At 43.0% G+C, this 20,855-nt stretch overlaps 1 protein-coding gene across 1 annotated transcript in view; it reads left to right on the plus strand.

Moving 5' to 3' along the window:
* CPOX (coproporphyrinogen oxidase) overlaps positions 1-20,855 on the plus strand; it is a 62,173-nt gene that overhangs the window by 33,870 nt on the left and 7,448 nt on the right. The window contains exon 5 of the mRNA XM_069204909.1: positions 1,366-1,584. Coding sequence (XP_069061010.1) covers positions 1,366-1,584 — 219 coding nt within the window. The remainder of the gene's footprint in view (positions 1-1,365; positions 1,585-20,855) is intronic.

The raw sequence follows: 20,855 nt of genomic DNA on the forward strand, positions 1-20,855 counted from the left end.
TGGTATAATGTATTTAAACATATGCCCCTCTGATTGTCGGAAAATCTGAAGTCGCAACCCTCAACTCGTCGCCCCCCCCCCCCCCCCCCCCCCCCACCACACCCACGCACTTTTAAATGTTGCTATTCCAAACTACGCCCCTGGTGACTGGCAGAATAAATCCCTTAATCTAAACGATTGTTTTTCGAATTTTGATCATGTTTATTGTTTTACTGTACCCTACCTGACATATCCCACCATAGAGAAACTCGTTAAAGCAACAAAGTGCGCAATAGCCGGGCACCTCATGTAAGTTTTGCTAAAAGTTAACTTTAATTTCCATCAAGTTGACAGAACGCTTGACCAGAGACGTCGGAATTATGTAACAAAAGAAAACCAGATTTTTTTATGTAATGAAGCACAGGAACGCTATTTCATTAAAACCGGACTTTTTGCCTCTGAAAGTTGACTAGTTTGGGTTACATATGTGCAGTGTGGTACTCGGCAGAAAATATGCGTTCATCCACAGGCTTCTTGTTACTCCATACACCCAAGTTACGTTTTAAATCTAGACTTGAGGGCCTCTAGAAGCCCTTCTCCACCGAGGTAAATATCCCTGCAGAACAATGCAGTACATTTCATATTTATTATGCATCTCTCACTCGAAGTACTGTTGAATTTGACACTAGGCTGGGACTCTTCTAAACGCAGAGTCCCCCTTTGAAATAAGTAATGATTTTAGAACAGTACCTGCAGTGTAAATAGTTAATAAACCGTGTAAGAAAACAGTTCAACTGTAAAGAACAATCGTTCTTTCCACTGTGAATTATCTTGAAGTAAGTACGATGTTTCTTTCTAGCTGCACTCAAAAGCGCGTGCCAGAAACTATTAGTTGTCTGCTATGGTTGTCACCTCTTCAGAATCCAGACTACAGCAATCAATTTACGAAAGGCCAAGCGTTAGTTTTTGTCACTAATCTAGCACGGCTTTGTACCCCACTTCGAAAGTACTAAGTAACTGTAGATGTCTTTTTTTTATTTAAAACTTGTTTTGTTACATTCCAAATTGTTAACCAGATTGACTGTGAAGCACGTGAGGCAAAACCAGATTTATGTGGCAAATGCTGTGACTACAGCATCACCTAATTCCCCTCTCTGTGCCCGTAAATATAGCACGTTCCTTGTAGAAAAGAAGGGAACATGCGCCTCACATGCGTCTGGACTTTCCGGTGCAGTTGCTGTAGCAACAAGTCTACCGTTACACTGTTTTAAAATGGATAATAGTCACTGTTGTCAACATATTTCATTTTATTCACTGGTTGAATGCGGCACCTTCCTATTAATAACGCTCTTCATTTTTGGTTTAATCCCGTTTGTTTCCTTGTAGGTGCGATGAGTACTTTTTTATCAAGCATCGAGGAGAGCGAAGAGGACTGGGTGGAATATTCTTTGATGACCTAGATTCACCATCGAAAGAAGAAGTCTTCGAGTTTGTCCAGAGTTGTGCTAAAGCCATTGTGCCCTGCTACATTCCTATTGTCGAAAAGCATCGCAATGATTCCTTTACACCTGAGGAAAAGTTATGGCAGCAGCTTCGCAGAGGGAGGTAAGTACATCACAGCAACTACCAAACGCCCCTTTATCTGGTGATACCATAGTAGAGCAACAGTGAGTCTGCTGATTTCAGTGGTAAATAGCACCTGTCAATTTGTCATTAAATATACAGATCACCAAGGCAAGTCGCCATTAAGGTCAAACTAAAGGCTTGACCTTAATGGTGCATACTGCCATTAATTGCGAGATAATGTAGATGTTTCAGACTACTTGTAGCAAGAGGAATAGCTGATCTTGGCCATTGCCAACGGATAACTGAGAACGATGATCATGCATGGGAATTAGAAAATCCTTCCACTGGCATTGGAACTCCCAATTTCTGTTGCCCCACTCCCTCTTTCTTTGATTGGGCAAGCTTTTAAAAGATCCAGGACCAGAAGATTGCAGTCATCAGTCAGAGAGCAAAAGATGGGTTGCCCTGCAGCTGCGTGCTCCTAGCAGCAGGGTTGAAATGAACTGTAGTTGCACCAAGTCAAGCAGATAAGATAGTGCATATGCTCAATGTATACAAGAAAGGAAACAGGGGCCAGGACATACAGAGCAGGAAAAAGCTACTAAGGAGGACCTGTGAGGAATACACCTCCAGACATCCTGCTCTGATCGCCAGGCTGTGTGGTTCATTACTAACTGCACAGCATAGCTCATAGTCATACCCTCACAGCACCTTCCTGGACCTCTCATATCTGGCTCCCATTGCTGACACAAATAACACTATGTGGGTGAAGCGTTGAGTCTGTAGCTGGGGAGGTTGCGTCAGCAGTCTGATGCAGGTCCCGTGTTGGCCTCAGTGAAGTCCACTCACAGTCACTAGGAGACTGGGGAAAGTTCTTTTTAAAGCGGAGAGGCCAGAACCTCTGGATTTTGACCTGTAGTCCAGTTCCTGGATTTGTGAGGTGGGATGAGTACACTCTGAAACCAGCCAGTGGTCCAAAAACCTGGGAGAGGCACCTCTTGGGGAGGGGGATCAAGATTCCAGCAGAGGCCAGCGGCAGGGTTTTCCCCCTCCCCACCTCTTCCCTGCTGCTCTTTTCTGTCTGTACATTGCCTGCTGTGGCTCAACGCATTGCTACCTACAGCACACCACACAACCTGGAAGGAGCATTCACATGTGCATCCTGCAAGTTCATATGCACTCTTCCGCACCCTACACCCACCACTCATGTAGCAGCACCACCCAGCATCCTACTTGCTCACACTCATGCAAGCCAGCCACAGACCATACACCACACACACAACATGCCACACTTGCATGTATGCTCGTCAACACCTGCACTCTCACCAAACACACCACAGAGATGTGAAAAGTACTGCACAACCACTTTCAAGACCTGCTCTTTCTCACAGAAACATGGCTTAACCCAGCCTCTGCACTGGACATCACTACAGCCATCCCCACCGGATACAAGATTCCCAGGCAACACCGTCTGCACAAGCCCAGAAGTTGCCCCCACCACGCTTTTACCAAAGGACTCCTACCGATCAGCAAAGAAATAGCACCTATTCTCAGTGCCTCCATCGACTTACCCATTTTCCCGGACACCTAGAACCATGCGACTGTCATGCCCCTGCCCAAGAAACCGTCCACTGACCCCAGGCACACGTTGCAATTTAAAACCACAGATTTCTCTCCCTCTTATAATGCCTGGCAGAGGACTTAGAGAAACTAATCAACCGACACTTCAATGCCCCACAAAGCAGCTACTATATCTTCAATGCCTCACACCCCAGATTCAGGTCCAGCCACAGTGCAGAAACAGCCAACATTGCTGTCACAGAGGAAGCCCCCCAAACTCCTCTGAGTGCCGCATTGTTCATTTCTTGGCCCCACCCTCTTCAAAGCATACAAGAACCCCCTGGCCAACATATTCTGCATGCATGACATTTCCTCTCCTGCACTGGCTGCATGCAACTCTTGCTCTCCCTCTCGGACAAGACACCTAGCGTAAAAAACAAGCTCACCGCCTGCATGACCAACATTGCTAACTGGATGAGAGCCAGCTGTCTCAAGCTCAACACAGACAAGACAGAAGTAGTGATCTTCTGCAAGAACACTTCTTCATTGGACTGAAACTGGTGGCTGGATGAGCTGTGGCCCACATGCAGCACACATGCCAGGAACCTCAGAATAATCACGGACAGCAAACTGGACCTGATTGCACAAGCTGGTGCCATCCATGTATCCTTCTTCCACACCTTGAAGATGCTGAGGAAGATCATCAAATTACTTCCAACCAAAGCTAGAAAGACTGCTACTCAAGCCCTAGTCAGAAGCAAGTTGGGACTATGTTAACATTCTCTATGCTGGTATCAACAAAACATTTACTAGAAGCATAAAAGCCATCCCGAACTTGGCAGCCAGACTCATCCTCAACCTCCCACACAGAACTCTCATGACACCACACTTCAGAGAGCTCCACTGGCTCCTGGTGCACACCCACAATCATTTCAAACTCCACAAACACATATTCAAGGCATTACACAACTTAGACCTCACCTACCTAAACAGTCACATCTCCTTCCACCAACCACTCAGAAACGTCTGCCGCTGAGGACTCCTACTCACACACATCCTACTCATACACAGAACCAGATGAGGAGGACAGGTGTTCTCAAACATCGCTCCTAAAGCAATGAACTGCCGCCCACTCCACATCAGAGTCTCCTCCTCTCATCTTGAATTCAGCAAGAAGCTGAAGACCTGGTTTTTCAAATAACCAACCTACAATGAGCAAGACTAAGCACAAACACCTGCTCAGTGCCAGGATACCCTTGAGGGTGATGGTGCACTTTACAAATGCACATAGCAAGGGAGAGAGCACAGAGTCCCAAAAGCCAACAAAAACAGCTTCAGCAAAGGAAGGCATAAATCATAACCGTGAAAAAAGTCTAGGTCTGAGCATGGTACCTAGAAACCACTGCACATCTGTTGCTTACATGCAAAACAAATTATAGGCAGATTGTGCTTCAACATCCCCCCTGGACCCATCCATGGACAAAAAGGGTTAGGTGGTCTGTGCGGCTCCCTTCCCTGGGCAGTTTGTGTCACCCGGAATCCAAAGCCCCAGGGCCCGACCTTGTCAACAAATGGGAGGAAGGCCATGCAGACCCACTGCATGCCTCCTCCTAATTTACAATAAGGCTGGGACCAAGGAGATGGAGTCCCTGTGGCCAGAAATCAGCCCAGGGAGGGGGGGTCTGGATGTCCCCTCACCATTTACAATAGATCCGGGCCCCTGGAGATGAGGTCCCAATGGCCAAGGGTACCTCCCCTCCCCTAAAAAAAAATAGTGGGCTCCAGAGGTTGGGGCCCCAGGCACAGAATTGGTCCTGGGGAGGGAGCTGCATGCCCCCCCTCCCAAGTTGGCTGCCTTTGGGGTGTTGGCCAACCCCCCCCACCACATGCGGCCATCCTCCCTTCCGAAGCCCATGCGGTAAGTTGGCTGCAGGTCCTGGCTGTAGGCTAGGCCCTGGGAACAACCCACACTGCGCACAAAAAAAAAACCTGAAATTCACTGAAAATAAACCAAGGACTTTATAGTTTGGAAATAGATAAAAATAAATAAAAGTTAGGAAATAGATAAAAAATAAATAAAAAAAAAACCTTAGAAATTCACTAAAGTTTATAGGGACTTTATAATAAGGTTTACAATTTACACACACAAAAACTATAGAAATCCAGCAGTTATAGTTATCTCAAGAAACTATAACACGTGGCCCAAGATTACTATAACTCACACCCTCGCCATGCACTACTAATTACCTCACATATTACATCGGTTGTGACATCTTCTATGACATTGTTGATAATATCACTGCAACATTAGCAGTGGAATTATTACTAAGAAAACTGTGCAGGGGACACAAATTATAATTACTTGAGTTAGCTTTAACTGATTAATTTCTGTGTTTTTGAAGTTTAAATCATTACATCGTTACCTTTAACTGACAAATTTCTGTGTTTTGTGAAGTTTAAATCATTACATTGTTACTCAACAGTTCACTTAACTATAACATTACTTTAACCTTTCTTTTTCAGTTAATAAAAATATGTTTGTGTGTGTGTGCGTGTATACCTATTTATAGATATTCTGAATTCACATATCCTTTCCATCGTGGCATGGTGCCTAAAAGATCATCTTTTTACTGCCAGCTAGTCTGATCACTTGCATTCCATGCTGAAATGAGTAACTTGCCCACTAGTTCTGCCTCCTAACTCCTCCCTTTTAAAAATAGTCTGTTTAAGCTCCACAACCAGGTCCTTTATGCCATCTTTAGAGGGCTTGGATTAGGTATGATTACTATCTTTATGTGCAGTTGAGTGCGCATGACTGTGGCAGCTAAATGAATTTCTCTTAATTTCCTACACTCAAATGATGTTAATATAATAGAGTGCTGAAATCCTGTCACAAAGCATGGCTTCTCTAAATTATTCCTAAGGTCCTTTGTAGTGGAACAGACTCTAGCGCATGGAGACAGAAGGTCCCTAGGGGTAGTAATTTTCCCCCCTTCCTGATCTGTTTTTTTCTGAAGATGTGTTCCATACAATAGACTGTGAGGAGACTGAGTGAGGAAGTCTTTCACTCTTTTGTGCTTTTGTTTTTGGTCTATCCTGACAGGGGGGCTCACAGTCTTCTCCCACAATCGTGCTGACACTAGAGGACAAAGACTGTGGCGTGACAAGTCTGGAAGGACTATGTAGAAGTCTGTTGGGCAGAAACCACTAATCTTTCTGCCAGGATTTCTCTGGACTTAGTTCAAAGGTTTCCACACCAATGGACACAGAGCAAAAGCTTTGAGTTCCAGGATTGAGTTAACGCACTGCCAACTTGTGCTACATCTGCATAGGGATCTTTCTGAGTCGCCCCTTGTTCATGACCAGCTTTTGAACTCTGGATTGTGTCATGCATCACACAACCTCTACCTATAGTATAATGCGCCAATGAGATCACATCCCACTTCCTCCCAAGAGTAAGCATGCACCAGTCTGGGCAGAACGGCTAATTGGTCAGCAGTAAGGTGAGGGATAACAGGGGGATTAAACATTTTCCAGGCACCACCAAACTTGAGGTGTGATGTGCCAAGCTGAAACAGTAGTCTGCATCCTCTAGTTGCACAGGAGTGCACCTCCTCAGCGGTTTTTAATCCCCTCCACTTAGAATCACTATGGTAGTCTCATTACACCAACTAAAAAGAAGAGAGGTGCCCTGTTCAGCTGAAAGGGACAGGGTCAATGTGTAGCAAACCAAAAACGAATGCCCTACCGTGTCCTAACTTTTTTTTTTTTTTTTTTTTTTTTTTTTTTTTTTAATAAGACAAGGGACTATTCTACTTATTGGGGAATGATGAAAATGGACAAACGATTCCAAACCATGTATGTCCAAACAAACAAAAAAATACTTTTGGTATGTAAAAAATAATCTGTATTTAATCACAATCTCATGCTATTTGCATTAAATATTTTAAATATTGCATTAATGTTAAAAACAATATAAACATAATAGACCTTTCCTTTTTATATCTAGATTATTAGGCCCATAAACAACGAGTCTTTCTTTCATAAATATCCCTCATACATAATCATATATCTAAAAACAATAAAACACGTGTCTGAACACTATGAAAAATGCTATCAAAGCACTATCAAAATTACGGTTGACATCGGTGTTTCGGAGGTATTTGCGATGGTGCACCCCACCTTCCTTAGGCCACAAAGATACATTAAAATAATACACATATCTAAAAAACAAAAGATCAGATGCAACTTATCAGTTTTATATTCAGACATAATATAAATTATCACAAAAGTATGTATATATGTAGTTCACAAGAATTTGAAAATGTTGCAGAGTGTCTCGAATTTAAAGAAAGGGCATACTAACCTAATTCAATTTGGCAACAGTTAGTGGTGGATGAAATGAGTAGGAAGCGCTGCCTTATCTAAGTGATCCAAACAAGTATTGACGTGGGGTGAGTATTAGACAGCGTGGGTAATATTTGGAGAGAATGCATAATGATTCCATCCTTGAAGATATATCTTATGTGATCTCTATAGATAGAACATACCCGTCATGAGTAAGAATTGAGCTGGGCCATATGGGATTCTGAAGGCTACGAGTAGGAGACATGGTTTTATTAAAGTGATTCCTATCTCATAGGAAACTGAGTGAGTTTCAGACAGTTTGAGTAATACCAGGAGTGGATAAGCGATGAGGTTAATACTGAAGGGATATTGTATGTATTTCCTAGAGAAGATGTATACTTCATAAAAACATGGTTTTAATCTAGTTGGGACCACCACTTCGAATGAGTTTCCTATAAGTTGCTTGGTCACCCAAAAAGCTGAAATAAGGTCCTAAATACTCCTGGGCCTAAATACTTGATATCAGCTGGGGTTGATGAAAAGGTATTTAATGAAATGGTAGGAATGTAGGTTATCCATCTCCATTAATTAGCTATGAGAAATAACATAATAAAAACTACTGGGCAATAACTGAAAACGTATATAATTCCCAGGTTTTTTCTTTGAAACAATAGCGTTTTAGAGGTACATAGAAAATGTGATAATAATAGAAAAGACATATAAGTCGGACACATCACTTCAAATGAGTCTCATATAAGGTGCTTGTAGACCCAAGAAGTTGAAATAAGGTCTTGAAGTCCACTACCCGGGCCTAAATCCTTGATATCAGCTGGGGTAGGTGAGAAGGTAATTAATGAAATGATGGGGAATATATATTATCCATCTCCATCAATTAGCTATGAGAAATAACATAATTCCATCGTACAAGAAACTTTAAAAAAAAAGCGGCAGATAGATCTATGGTTTTAATCATATAATATGAACAATAGCCATGAGAAGCCCAGGTCAATCAACAGGTGTAACCCCAAGAGGACTATGTACAACATTACTTCACTAGTGCTAAAGCAGAAAATCCTAACTATTCAGTCATAACAGACCATATAGCGGATTTCATACTCTAGGCCGATGAACCGAATTCAATTTACTTTAAAGAAAACATCTCAATAAAACGTCATAGGCAATACAAATTAAAATATATAATATTCATTTAGTACGTTAATAACCACACCAGTTTATTAAGAAGTTAACTATTTATTTAGAAACAACAATGGCTGATTTAGTCGGCGCATGAATCTCAGTTTAAGCAACGCAAACAAACACAATATCTCAATGATTATTACACAAAACCATAGCAATAGAATTTGAGCAAGAGAAATTGAATACATTTGATTTAATAAAGAAAGGACATCAATAACCATCCAGAAATATGATAATAACACCTCACTAACAACTAATTAGCATCAACATGTTGGAGTTCATGTAAAAATAATTTAGTAACCTAAATTTAGAAAACATCTAGCTTAAGGCACTATAAAAGAATAGCAGCAGTATTATAATATCAGCAGTTGGTACCTGAAAAACAAAAGACAAATAACCATACGCATTGCATACATTTACCCAATCACTAAGGAATTCAGCAACAACGTCTGCTTCATTAAGGGGACATCAAGATCAGTACAGGAATAAGGTAAGGGGGATGGTTCAGAATTTGGATGTTAAGATTACTAAACCATTAATGTATTTGATCAATAATGAACAGACAAGGTAAACTCAGAAAATAACGAACACCAGCATTGTTGTCGGTAGACTATCTGGCAAAGTACGAAATGTCAAAGTGACCGATCATAAAGAATAGGATCTCTGGAACTCAGGATACACATCAAATCACGAACAGAGAATAAATTACCCTAATCAGTGGTGACTGAAAATTAAATTAAACCTATTAAACTCACTGATTGGTTCAGCGAAATAGTGAGAGATCATTATGTCCGATCAGAACTCTAATAGAGTTAACATTTTATACATTTTAATATCTAAGCTTTTCTATTTGCTGTTACTCCATTGACGAAACTCAAACTAATACATTTGTTATTTCTTCTTCCTTTCTTTCGTTGCATCTGTAGACTCTTTTGTTCTATAACTCCAATTCCGTTGACACCAGATAGTGATTACAAATTATGGAAACCTTTCTCCTCGCGCCATTCTGTCATCGAGGAAAAGAATATAGGTTAGAAACATAACTACAAGCACAATATATGAATACAATGAATTAAGTCAGTCAGGCTCTGGAAATGCAGAAAGGAAACAGAACTCACTATAAACATTTGATACAGATAACATTTTACAGTGACCTTGCATCTGCTAATACTTCAGTCCAGCAAGGGCCACTAAATACACGTTTAATTCTGACATTTATTTTAGTAAAGAAACACACTTTTTTGAAAAGACAGAATCATTTCATCAGCTTAAGTTAGCATGGAAAACAAAAAGTAGGCCTTTATATAAGATGGTGGCCATTAAGTCGATCACAAATCTCGGGTTTACATAAAATTAATATTTAATGATTAATATATCCAAATAGGAGTATTGTTACATATGTGAAAAATAAATCTAAAGTTTTACGCTCTTACACTAGCCCTGGGCAAAGGCATAAGAAGTGCTCCGGATGACTGTGCACATTGCAAAGTGGAATACCTAACAAGAAAATTCACAGTGCAGTACTATGCAAAATAAGTGGTTCAGAGACAAAGGGTATGATTAAAGCAGTCTTAGACCAAGCAATAAAATCGAAAACAGGCCCTGAGGTAACATAGGCTAATGTTTTCAGCCTCTCACAGGAACCATATTGTCTGTTAGGAACAGTTCACCTCTGTCGCAGACAAAGATTATACTAGCCAAGAAGTAGGAGCAGCTGAGAATCTCACTCTAACAAGATCATATTGTTAAACTGAAATTTCCAGATGGGGGAAATCTTTAAAACACATTAGTTAGTTCCTGAGTACTTTATTCTGGCGTACCTTAGATACACTCCAAATACAGATATGAGAATGAAGTATACGTCTCCCAACACGAACATGGTAAATACAATAGAATAAAAAGTGATGGACATAATATGAAAAGGCAAATATTCCAGAAAGCATACTTATTTATGTCCACGTATGCTGATGAAAGGAAAGAGCTACTCAAGTATGAGATGAGATCTTTACATATCATGAAATATGAAGAGTCAAACCAGTATCTGCTGGGAGATCATTTCCCAGAATCAATAAGAAAAAAAGCAACCTTTTTGCACAATCTTTCAAATATGCAAGATAATCTGGCTGGAGAAGGGTCATATGCAAACTCTCAACAGTACACTTCAAAATCAGTTCTATATCAATAATTACCTTGCAGGAACTGAAAAAGGTGTACCGGTCTTACTGCGGGGAAGTCCATCTCTAGGTAATCAAGTTGAAATAATGATCAAAACAAACCTCGCCAACACCAGTGTCAGAATTACACCAGTTTTCTAGAAAAGCTCACAACAAGCAGGAGACTGGAAAAGGCAAATATTACACTAGATTGTATGTATCACCTATTGGTTCCAAATTTCTTTCCCTCATAATATATGCCAACCCCTCCATTTGCCATACACTAAATCTGATCACATATTTCAAAATGAAAGGGCCACTGCAGTCCCAAAATGTGTGCCCTTTATGTAGGCAGATTGGACTATGAAACCCATATCTACCAAAAGGTTCTGTGCTGCTCAAAGTCAAAAGATAAGTGTCCTAAATGTAGAATCACAGCACTTCCTATTCAGATCATGTTCCCTTCACCTCCCTGTTCAGTCATTCATTTTACTTACACGACTGTCTTTCTTTCCATTGTTTTTAATCAGAGTTTTAAATAACTCTTGCCCTTTCTATATTTAGACTGAACAGGCTAAATGCTTGATTAAAAAAAACTATAGGGATGAGGTCATGTGAGTTACACCCCAAGCTCCATGCTGCTGTCTCCTTATTGGCCAATGGGTATCTTTTTTGGGATGTCACATTATTGTAGATATGGAGCATCTGGTGGAGCTTTGACTAAATCTCTCCAATTCCAGGGGGACTTCCAACATCCCAAGCAAAGAAGCTACGCTCCACTATGCAACATGGTGTTTTCAAGATGGCAGTATTGACCATCCTATTAAATCAGTTTCTAGATCAAGCTCAGTGCTTTCTAAAATTTTGGTACAACTGCAGCTAAGCCCCTCAGAACAAACTTAGTGGAGCACTATAGAAAGAAGTCTGATTTTGTAACAGAAAACACCAGAAGAATATAGAAGAATCCTTTACCCTTTTCCAGATGTCACATATATGGGCTCTTGAGCTTTCAAAGAGCTAGGAGCTAGTTCAAAGCAATAGTGAAAAAAGGATAGCAACATCTATGCCCCTATGCACTTGATGAGCATTTGTGCATGCGAAGAACACACTTTGCCTCTTTACTGAACCCCTACAATCTAAATGAAACTCCACATTACCTGTTGACCACAATACCGTTTTAAACAAAACATAAATAAAAGGCTCTAGAATTGAGTTGCAGTCTATTTGACATAGGAGAGATACAAGAAACCTAGAATTACACCCGCCAACTGCAAAATTAATGCTTTGTCAATACTGAAGAGAATCACTTTTTCATGTAATCTGCAGCTGTCAAGACTTTAAAGCAAAGTGGTTAACATTCTAGTACCATATTCTAGTCGCTTAGTGATGGGATCATCCACACTAGCAGTAAAAGAATGCTTCAATTTAAGACCTATGCAATTGGCAAGTGGATTTTTATTTTTTTAAGATGGTGCATCACAAGTTGGACAAGCTGGACAAGGGCAGCCAGCACCACAGAGAAATGAAAAAGTGAAACTCAAACATGCACCTGTCATTTAACCAACGAGTGAAACATAGCTACTGGCCATTGCTAACACATATATATAAAAGAATCATCATGAGCAGTGGGAAGTTACCTATTAATTTGTATTGATCTTTGCAAAGGGATGAACAGACACAAGAATTAGCACAGTGGCTTATCTCATTTAACGGAGTAAAATCATTAAAGTGCCCTTAAGTTAAAATGTAAATAAATATGAAGACCGTTTAGCCATAAGAGTGGTTCAAGTACAGTTTTGTATGTATTGCACATTGTGTTTTTACACATTTTAAGAAATTGTTTTTGTAATGGTTTATATTAACCATACAATAAAGTAACTTGACTTTACTGAGGAAGAACACTGGTTGTAATGAGACTACGGAAACCAAAAAAGAATTCCCTTTCGTCCTAAAATTCTTTCTTTAGAAGATCGGGGTTTATTCTACATATTGGGGAATGATGAAAATGCTCAAACAATTCTAAACCATATATGTCCAAACAAACAAAAAATACTTTTGGTATCTATAAAAGTAATCCGTATTTATTGACAGTCTCATGCAATCTGCATCAAATATTACATCCATGTAAAAAACAATATGAACTTAATAGGCCTTTCCATTTTTTATATCCATATCATTAGGCCCCAAAACGACTTTCTTTCATAAATATCCCTCATGCATAATCATATATGCACAATTTCTTTTATGAATAATTTACAGCAAATGTTGCAGTGATATTATCAATAATACTATAAAAGAAGTCACGAGTGCTGTAATATCTGTGGTAATTAGTGCATGGCGAAGGCGTGAGTTATAGGGCACAAGTTATAGTTACTTGAAATAACTAAGTATAACTGCTGAATTTCTGTGGTTTTGTACGTTTACAATACGAGCCTAACAATAATGCCTATGTAACCTTTGGGTTGTTCAGTGAATTCCTATGTTTTTTTTTTTTTAACTTAAAGTAATTTAGTTACTGTATTTTAATCTAACCACCACTGCTGACGGCCTTCGGCCTTGTGCAGTGGGGGTTGGCTGCAGGGCCCAGCCACGCATGGCATGGCAGGAGTTGGCCACAAGACCTGCAGCCAACACCCTGTAACCACCCAGACCTGCGTCATGCACGGCCTTTGGCTGTACATCTAGGCCCTACAGCAAACTCCCTAACCACCCAATCCGCACTGCGCAAGGCTTTCGGCCGTGCGCAGTGGGGTGTGGCCAAAGGTCCTGCAACCCCTTTGCACTCATGAAGTGCTTCTTTGTTTGGAGGTGTGTTCATATTCTTGTTCATAAAGAACAAGTCTCCAAAATCGGTGGGAAACGAGTTTGGGGCGGATCCTTTTAGTAAGCTATCTTCCTTTGAAAAGAGATAACACAATATGTGTACTCCGCAGCTGACGTGAAAGAAAGAACCCACAGATCAGTCACTACGTGACATAATGGGTTATATCTGTAAATGCTTCCCATTGAGGTTTAGTTTTTAAACGTAGCTGGGGAGGAGGTGGTACCCAGGGTTTTTAACAGCTCCAGGAACATATATATGCACCCAGAAACTGGCCAACTTGTGGGCAAAATTAAAAGCAAGCGCGTGAGACCACATGCATGTTTAAAAAAAAAAATTCTGTGAAATTTTCAAATTTCGCGGTGAATAATAAAAAAAAGAAAATGCTTTTTTGCCCTGGCGGGGTCCGACCGGGGGCTTGGGGTATTCCTACCCTGACCCGTTTTCTTTTAAAAAACAAAAAAAAAATGAAGTGTTGACAGCCCAGTGATGCAACGACAATGCAGGTTCAATTAGTCCAGCAGGTCAAGACACAAGGCGTTGACTTTGTGGTGTCTCTATCGCCACAGGTGCTGCGGTGCAGTCGGGTGCCACAGGTGTCAGTGACATGGCTCACTGGACTCCCTCTGTGGTGAGCTGTCGGAGGTGCTGCAGCATGTCGGACTGCATTGTAGGTCACGGTCGTTGCATTCAGTGAGGACCACTGCTATGGTGCAGGTAGCAGCATGGGGGAAGTGGTGGTCAGAGGGCAGTGCCAGTTCCAAAGTCATTCTGGAAGTCGATGCACTAGTTTGTTCCTTGTAGCACCAGAACTCACTCAAAAGGGCCCAGGAACTGGATTTGGCACCACTTGACAGGTCAGGACTCTCAGGAAGAGAGCCCAGACACTGGCATGTGAAGTCTTTGATGTCCCTGAGACGAGACTCCTTAACAGGAGGCAAGCTCGGTCCAAGCCCTTGGAGAACATTTGGAAGCAGGATGCCGAAAGTCAAATCCAGTCCTTTCACTCTCAGGATAGAAGCAGCAGGCCAGAACAACAAAGCAACAGGCAACGTGGTAGTCCATTTTACAGCATCCAGCTCTACTTTCTTGAAGAGTTTTCTCCGTCCAGAAGCATTTTAACTGTGTGGTGTCAGAGGTCCATTACTTATACCCATTTCTGTCTTTTAAGTAGGCAGATTGGAAAGAGAAGTATTTGTAGTGCACAAGACCTTGCCTTTCCCTGCCCCGGGCCAGACACACTCCATGGGGTTGAGAACTTCTTTGTGTGAAGACATGCACAGCCCTATTCAGGTGCAAGTGTCTGCACCCCGCACCACTCTAGCTCAGGGAGACCCATCAGCCTGACCCATCTGGATATGCAGGGAACACCTTAGCTCCCTTTGTGTGGCTGTATAGAGTGAATGCACAAGCAGCCCAACTGTCATACTGACTCAGACGTGTAGTCAACAGACAGGCAGAGTCACAAAATGGTTAAGCAAGAAAATGCCTACTTTCGAAAAGTGGCATTTTCAAACTTAAAATTCAAAACCCAACTTCACCAAAAGATGTATTTTTAAAGTGTGAGTTCAGAGACCCCATACTCCATCTCCCTCTGTGCTCCCAATGTGAAATTACACTTAAAAGATACTTCAAGGCAATCCCCGTGTTACCCTAAGGAAGAGATAGGCCGTGCAGTAGTTAAAACCGAATTCAGCAGTATTTCACTATCGGGAGATGTAAAACACACCAGCGCATACAGTGTTCTCTGCCCATGGGGCTGCCTTGTGTTTACCTTATTGGTTTCTCGTGTGTGGCTCAATCAGTGCTGCAGACTGTAGGAAAGTACCATCTTGCCTGGCATGTTACCCCCATATTTCACTGTATATATGTTGTTTTAGTTGTATGTGTCACGGGGACCCTGCCAGACAGGGCCCCAGTGCTCATAAGTGTGCCCTGTATGTGTTACCTGTGTTATGACTGTCTCACTGAGGCTCTGCTATCCAGAACCTCAGTGGTTATGCTCTCTCATTTCTTTCCAAATTGTCACTAATAGGCTAGTGACCAATTTTACCAATTTAAATTGGCATACTGGAACACCCTTATAATTCCCTAGTATAAGGCACTGAGGTACCCAGGGTATTCTGCATAAGCCAGTCTACACCGGTTCAGGGATCCCCCAGCCCTGCTCTGGCGCGAAACTGGACAAAGGAAAGGGGACTGACCACTCCCCGGTGCCCAGAGCCCCTCCAGTGTGCTCCAGAACTCTGCCATATTGGAAACAGAGGTGCTGCTGGCACACTGGACTGCTCTGAGTGGCCAGGGCCAGCAGGTGACGTCAGAGACTCCTTCTGATAGGCTCTTCCAGGTGTTGCTAGCCTATCCTCTCTCCTAGGTAGCCAAACCTCCTTTTCTGGCTATTTAGGGTCTCTGCTTTGGGGAATTCTTTAGATAACGAATGCAAGAGCTCATCAGAGTTCCTCTGCATCTCTCTCTTCACCTTCTGCCAAGGAATCGACTGCTGACCGCGCTGGAAGCCTGCCAAACTGCAACAAAGTAGCAAAGACGACTACTGCGACCTTGTAACGCTGATCCTGCCACCTTCTCGACTTTTCCTGGTGGTGCATGCTGTGGGGGTAGTCTGCCTCCTCTCTGCACTAGAAGCTCTGAAGAAATCTCCAATGGGTCGACGGAATCTTCCCCCTGCAACCGCAGGCACCAAAGAACTGCATCACCGGTCCTCTGGGTCTCCTCTCAGCACGACGAGCGAGGTCCCTTGAACTCAGCAACTCTGTCCAAGTGACTCCCACAGTCCAGTGACTCTTCAGTCCAAGTTTGGTGGAGGTAAGTCCTTGCCTCCCCACGCTAGACTGCATTGCTGGGAATCGCGTGTTTTGCAGCTACTCCGGCTCCTGTGCACTCTTCGAGGATTTCCTTTGTGCACAGCCTAGCCTGGGTCCCCGGCACTCTAACCTGCATTTCACAACCTCCTGAGTTGTCCTCCGGCTTCGTGGGACCCTCTTGTGCAACTTCGGGTGAGCTCCGGTTCACTCCACTTCGTAGTGCCTTTTCCGGCACCTCCGCGGGTGCTGCTTGCTTCTGAGTGGACTCTTTGTCTTGCTGGACGCCCCCTCTGTCTCCTCATGCAATTGGTGACATCCTGGTCCCTCCTGGGCCACAGCACCATCCAAAAACCCTAACCGCAACCCTTGCAGCTAGCAAGGCTTGTTTGCGGTCTTTCTGCACGAAAACACCTCTGCACGACTCTTCCCGATGTGGGACATCCATCCTCCAAAGGGGAAGTTTCTAGCCCTTGTCGTTCTTGCCGAATCCACAGCTTCTACCTTCCGGTGGCAGCTTCTTTGCACCCACAGCTGGCATTTCCTGGGCATTTGCCCACTCCCGACTTGATCGTGACTCTTGGACTTGGTCCCCTTGTTCCACAGGTACTCTCGTCAGGAAATCCATGGTTGTTGTATTGCTGGTGTTGGTCTTTCTTGCAGAATTCCTATATCACGACTTCTGTGCTCTTTGGGGAACTTAGCACCCACTTATCAGGGTCTTGGGGTGGGCTATTTTTCTAACCCTCACTGTTTTCTTACAGTCCCAGCGACCCTCTACAAGGTCACATAGGTTTGGGCTCCCAAGGGCTTGCCCCTATCCCTATGTGCCCCCATTGCATTCTATTGTGACTATACATTGTTTGCACTGTTTTCTATTGCTATTACTGCATATTTTGGTATTGTGTACATATATCTTGTGTATATTTGCTATCCTCATACTGAGGGTACTCACTGAGATACTTTGGCATATTGTCATAAAAATAAAGTACCTTTATTTTTAGTATATCTGTGTATTGTGTTTTCTTACGATATTGTGCATATGACACTAGTGGTACTGTAGGAGCTTCACTCGTCTCCTAGTTCAGCCTAAGCTGCTCTGCTAAGCTACCTTTTCTATCAGCCTAAGCTGCTAGACACCCCTCTACACTAATAAGGGATACCTGGGCCTGGTGCAAGGTGTAAGTACCCCTTGGTACTCACTACAAACCAGTCCAGCCTCCTACACAGACCCACTAGTAGCATTTGATTTACAGGTCCTGGACACCCCCGGTGAACTGTACTAGGGACTTACTAGTAAATCAGATTTACCAATCATGGAAAAAAATCATCAATACATTTTAGACAGAAAGCACAGGCAGTTTAGCACTGGTTAGAAGTGGTAAAGTGCACAGAGTCCTAAAGCCAACAAAAACAAGTCAGAAAAATTAGATGGAAGAAGGCAAAAAGTTTGGGGATAACCTTGCAAACCGGGCCAGGTTCAACATTTAGGACCTAGTTTCTAAGTGTTTTTTGACTTGCCTATATCTTTGGCGGCTATGAATAATTCTTCATAATGTTCCCAAAAAATGTGACGCTCACTTCATCAGCGCTCTGAACATTTTTTTTTGTTTTTTGTGTGATCCATAAAGCTGGGGGTGAGGATCCCAAAACGTGTTTCCTCCATGTTCATTCCCATAGGGTTTTTGAACATGACTACAGCCTGAACCGCTGGATGGAATTACACCGAATTTGGCAAAAAGGTAGTGTTTGGTCCAGCAAACACCTTTTTTTGTTATTTGGTTTAAATCTGTTCAGTAGTTTGAGATATTAAAGAAAATTCAGATTTGTATATGTGGGGACGCAAAGGCTCTACGAACCCTCCTGATCTCGTGCTGAGATCTGCTTGGCTGCCATCACCTCAACCAGAAAGTGTTGGCAGCCATCTTGGGACTCTGCTAAAAATAAAAGGGGCCAGGGTAGGGACACTCTGATGCTTTATCGCTAGTGCGTGGGTCCTAGAGGGGCCCCACCATGGCAAAAAAGCATTTTTTTTGTTTTTTCATTTTTGCTTAGAATTGTTACGAATCTGCGACTCTGGCGCAAATGCGAAAAAAGAACAAAACAAACCAAGCATGGGCTCCTGTGCTTGTTTTGAGAAGAGCCCCAAAGTGAGGACCCCCCTCCTGAGGCTCTACAAGCTCAGGGACTCCCTACCACCTCCCTAGGGTTGTGCACCTCTCCCCCTCCTGGGCCTCATACGGCCTAGGGACCCCCACCTCCCCAGTTCCGGCCCTGAAAAGTAGTAGCCCCACTCCTGGAGCCAATAATGGCCCATGGGATCGCCAACACCCCCCCCCCCCCACCCCCCCCCCCCCCCCCCCCCAGCCCAACTCCTGCTATGTCCTGGGGTGCCAATCCTGGGATTTAACTGTTTGCTTTTGCTTGGTGGGAGCTGGCAGCTCCCACCAAGCACAAGCAAACACTCCTGCTCCAGTGGGCAGGAGCTGTCAAAATGCTCCCAAGGGCTGGAAGCAGAGGTTTAATCTCTTTCCCTGCCCGCATGTCCGTGGACAGGGAAAGAGATGAAACTATTTCTCTTGCACACTGGGAGCTGCATGTTTAGCAGCTCCTTGTGTGCAATAGCAATGATGCCTCCAGCAGGAGACAGAGAGCCGTCTGGAACCACAGGGGCCATGAGGCTCCCCCTTTTCAGTCCCAATGCGCATTGGGTGCCCTGGGTAGGCTCCAGGGCACCCAAGAAGACATAACCGGGCCCCAGGGGATGGGGTCCCAGAGGCTGAAATTGCCCGGGGGGGGGGGGGGGGGGGGAGAAGGAGGCTGCACGGACTCTACTAATAATTAAAGGTCATGCCGCCTTTTGCCAGGATGGACAGCTTACCAAAGGATCCCCCCCCCCAGTGCATCTCCTGCAGATTTTGGTGGCACGATCTTGATGCCTAGGGATATGAGAACACATCCACAAAACAAATAAGCACTTACGTCAAATAGATAAAAGAAATGAACCTGGTTTGCTGGAGATGTATATCTTTGTATTTTGCAGAAAGATTCATGTTATCACAGAATTTTGCAGAAAGACGCACGAGTCAGAGTCCCATTCACATTGCCAAACGCACACAAGGTCGCTGGAGTTATTTCCTTGTGGTACACTATGCAGCTGTAATGTAGAATACGTACTGGACACTTACCCAATAAGGCAGGAAAAAACACCTGGGTAGACATTTTGTGCAAAACTGCAGACTCTTGTTGGCTAAAAGGGTGGTGAGGTTTCTTTGTGACTGAGTCACTCACACTGCTACTGACGCACCCACACAGACACTCACACCCTCTTTTACAGATGCACTTAGACATTCATGCACCCCCTCATAGACTCATGTACTCACTCACAGACCCACTCACGCACCAAGTGAGACCCTCACGCTCCCACTCACAGACCCACTCAGACATTCAGGCACCCAGTCACAGACCCACTCAGACAATCGCGTTACCTTCTCACATACCCACTCAGTCATACATCCACTCACAGAGCTACTCAAAGACCCATGCTCCTACTGACAGACCCTCTGAGGTACTCACGCACACACTTTCAGACCCACTCAGACTTATGCATGTGGGGTTGTGTAGGTATAGGGGGTTGTCGAAGGGCCTGGCCACAAGCTAGGCCCTGCGGACAGCCCTTGTGGCACTGGTTTGGGTAGTTATAGCGCGTTGGCTGCAAGACCTGGCTGTGGACGTGCACAGCAGTGGTTGGATTAACGTATAGTAATTCAAAGTATTTTGCCTTAACAAAAACATAGAAATTTACTGAAAACACAAACGTTAGAGGGATGTTATAGTTAGGAAACAGAATTTTTTTAAAACATAGAGATTCACTTAAAAAAACAAAGGTAACAGGTACTTAATAGTTGGGATCTGAATTTACTTGCACAAAACCATAGCAATTCAGCAGTTACTTATTTCAAGAAACTATAACTCACACCCTAAGGTAACTATAGCTCGCACCCTCGCCATGCACTGCTAATTACCCCAGATATTACAGCACTCATGACAACTTTTATAACGTCAATAAAAAAATATCAATGAGACATTAACAGTCAAATTACTGAAGAAAAAACTGTGCATGGCGTGGGTGTGAGTATTATTTACCTTGGGGCACGAGTTGTAGTTACTTAAAATAACTGCTGAATTTCTGTGGTTTGGTGTGAGTAAATTCAGAACTTAACTAGAAAGTCCCTGTAACATTTCTTTTTTAAGTGAATAGTTTATATAGTATATATGTAATCACTCTACTCTTGAATCCAGAGGGAAATCCTATCACTGAGATGTTGTGTTACAGGTTATTAACTTTATCTTTGTTCCTCATGTAAGATCATTTAGTGATATTCACATAGTTCAGGAGTAACTGGTTCTTCA

Source organism: Pleurodeles waltl, chromosome 8 (genome assembly GCF_031143425.1).
Source record: "Pleurodeles waltl isolate 20211129_DDA chromosome 8, aPleWal1.hap1.20221129, whole genome shotgun sequence".
Classification (NCBI taxonomy): domain Eukaryota; kingdom Metazoa; phylum Chordata; class Amphibia; order Caudata; family Salamandridae; genus Pleurodeles; species Pleurodeles waltl.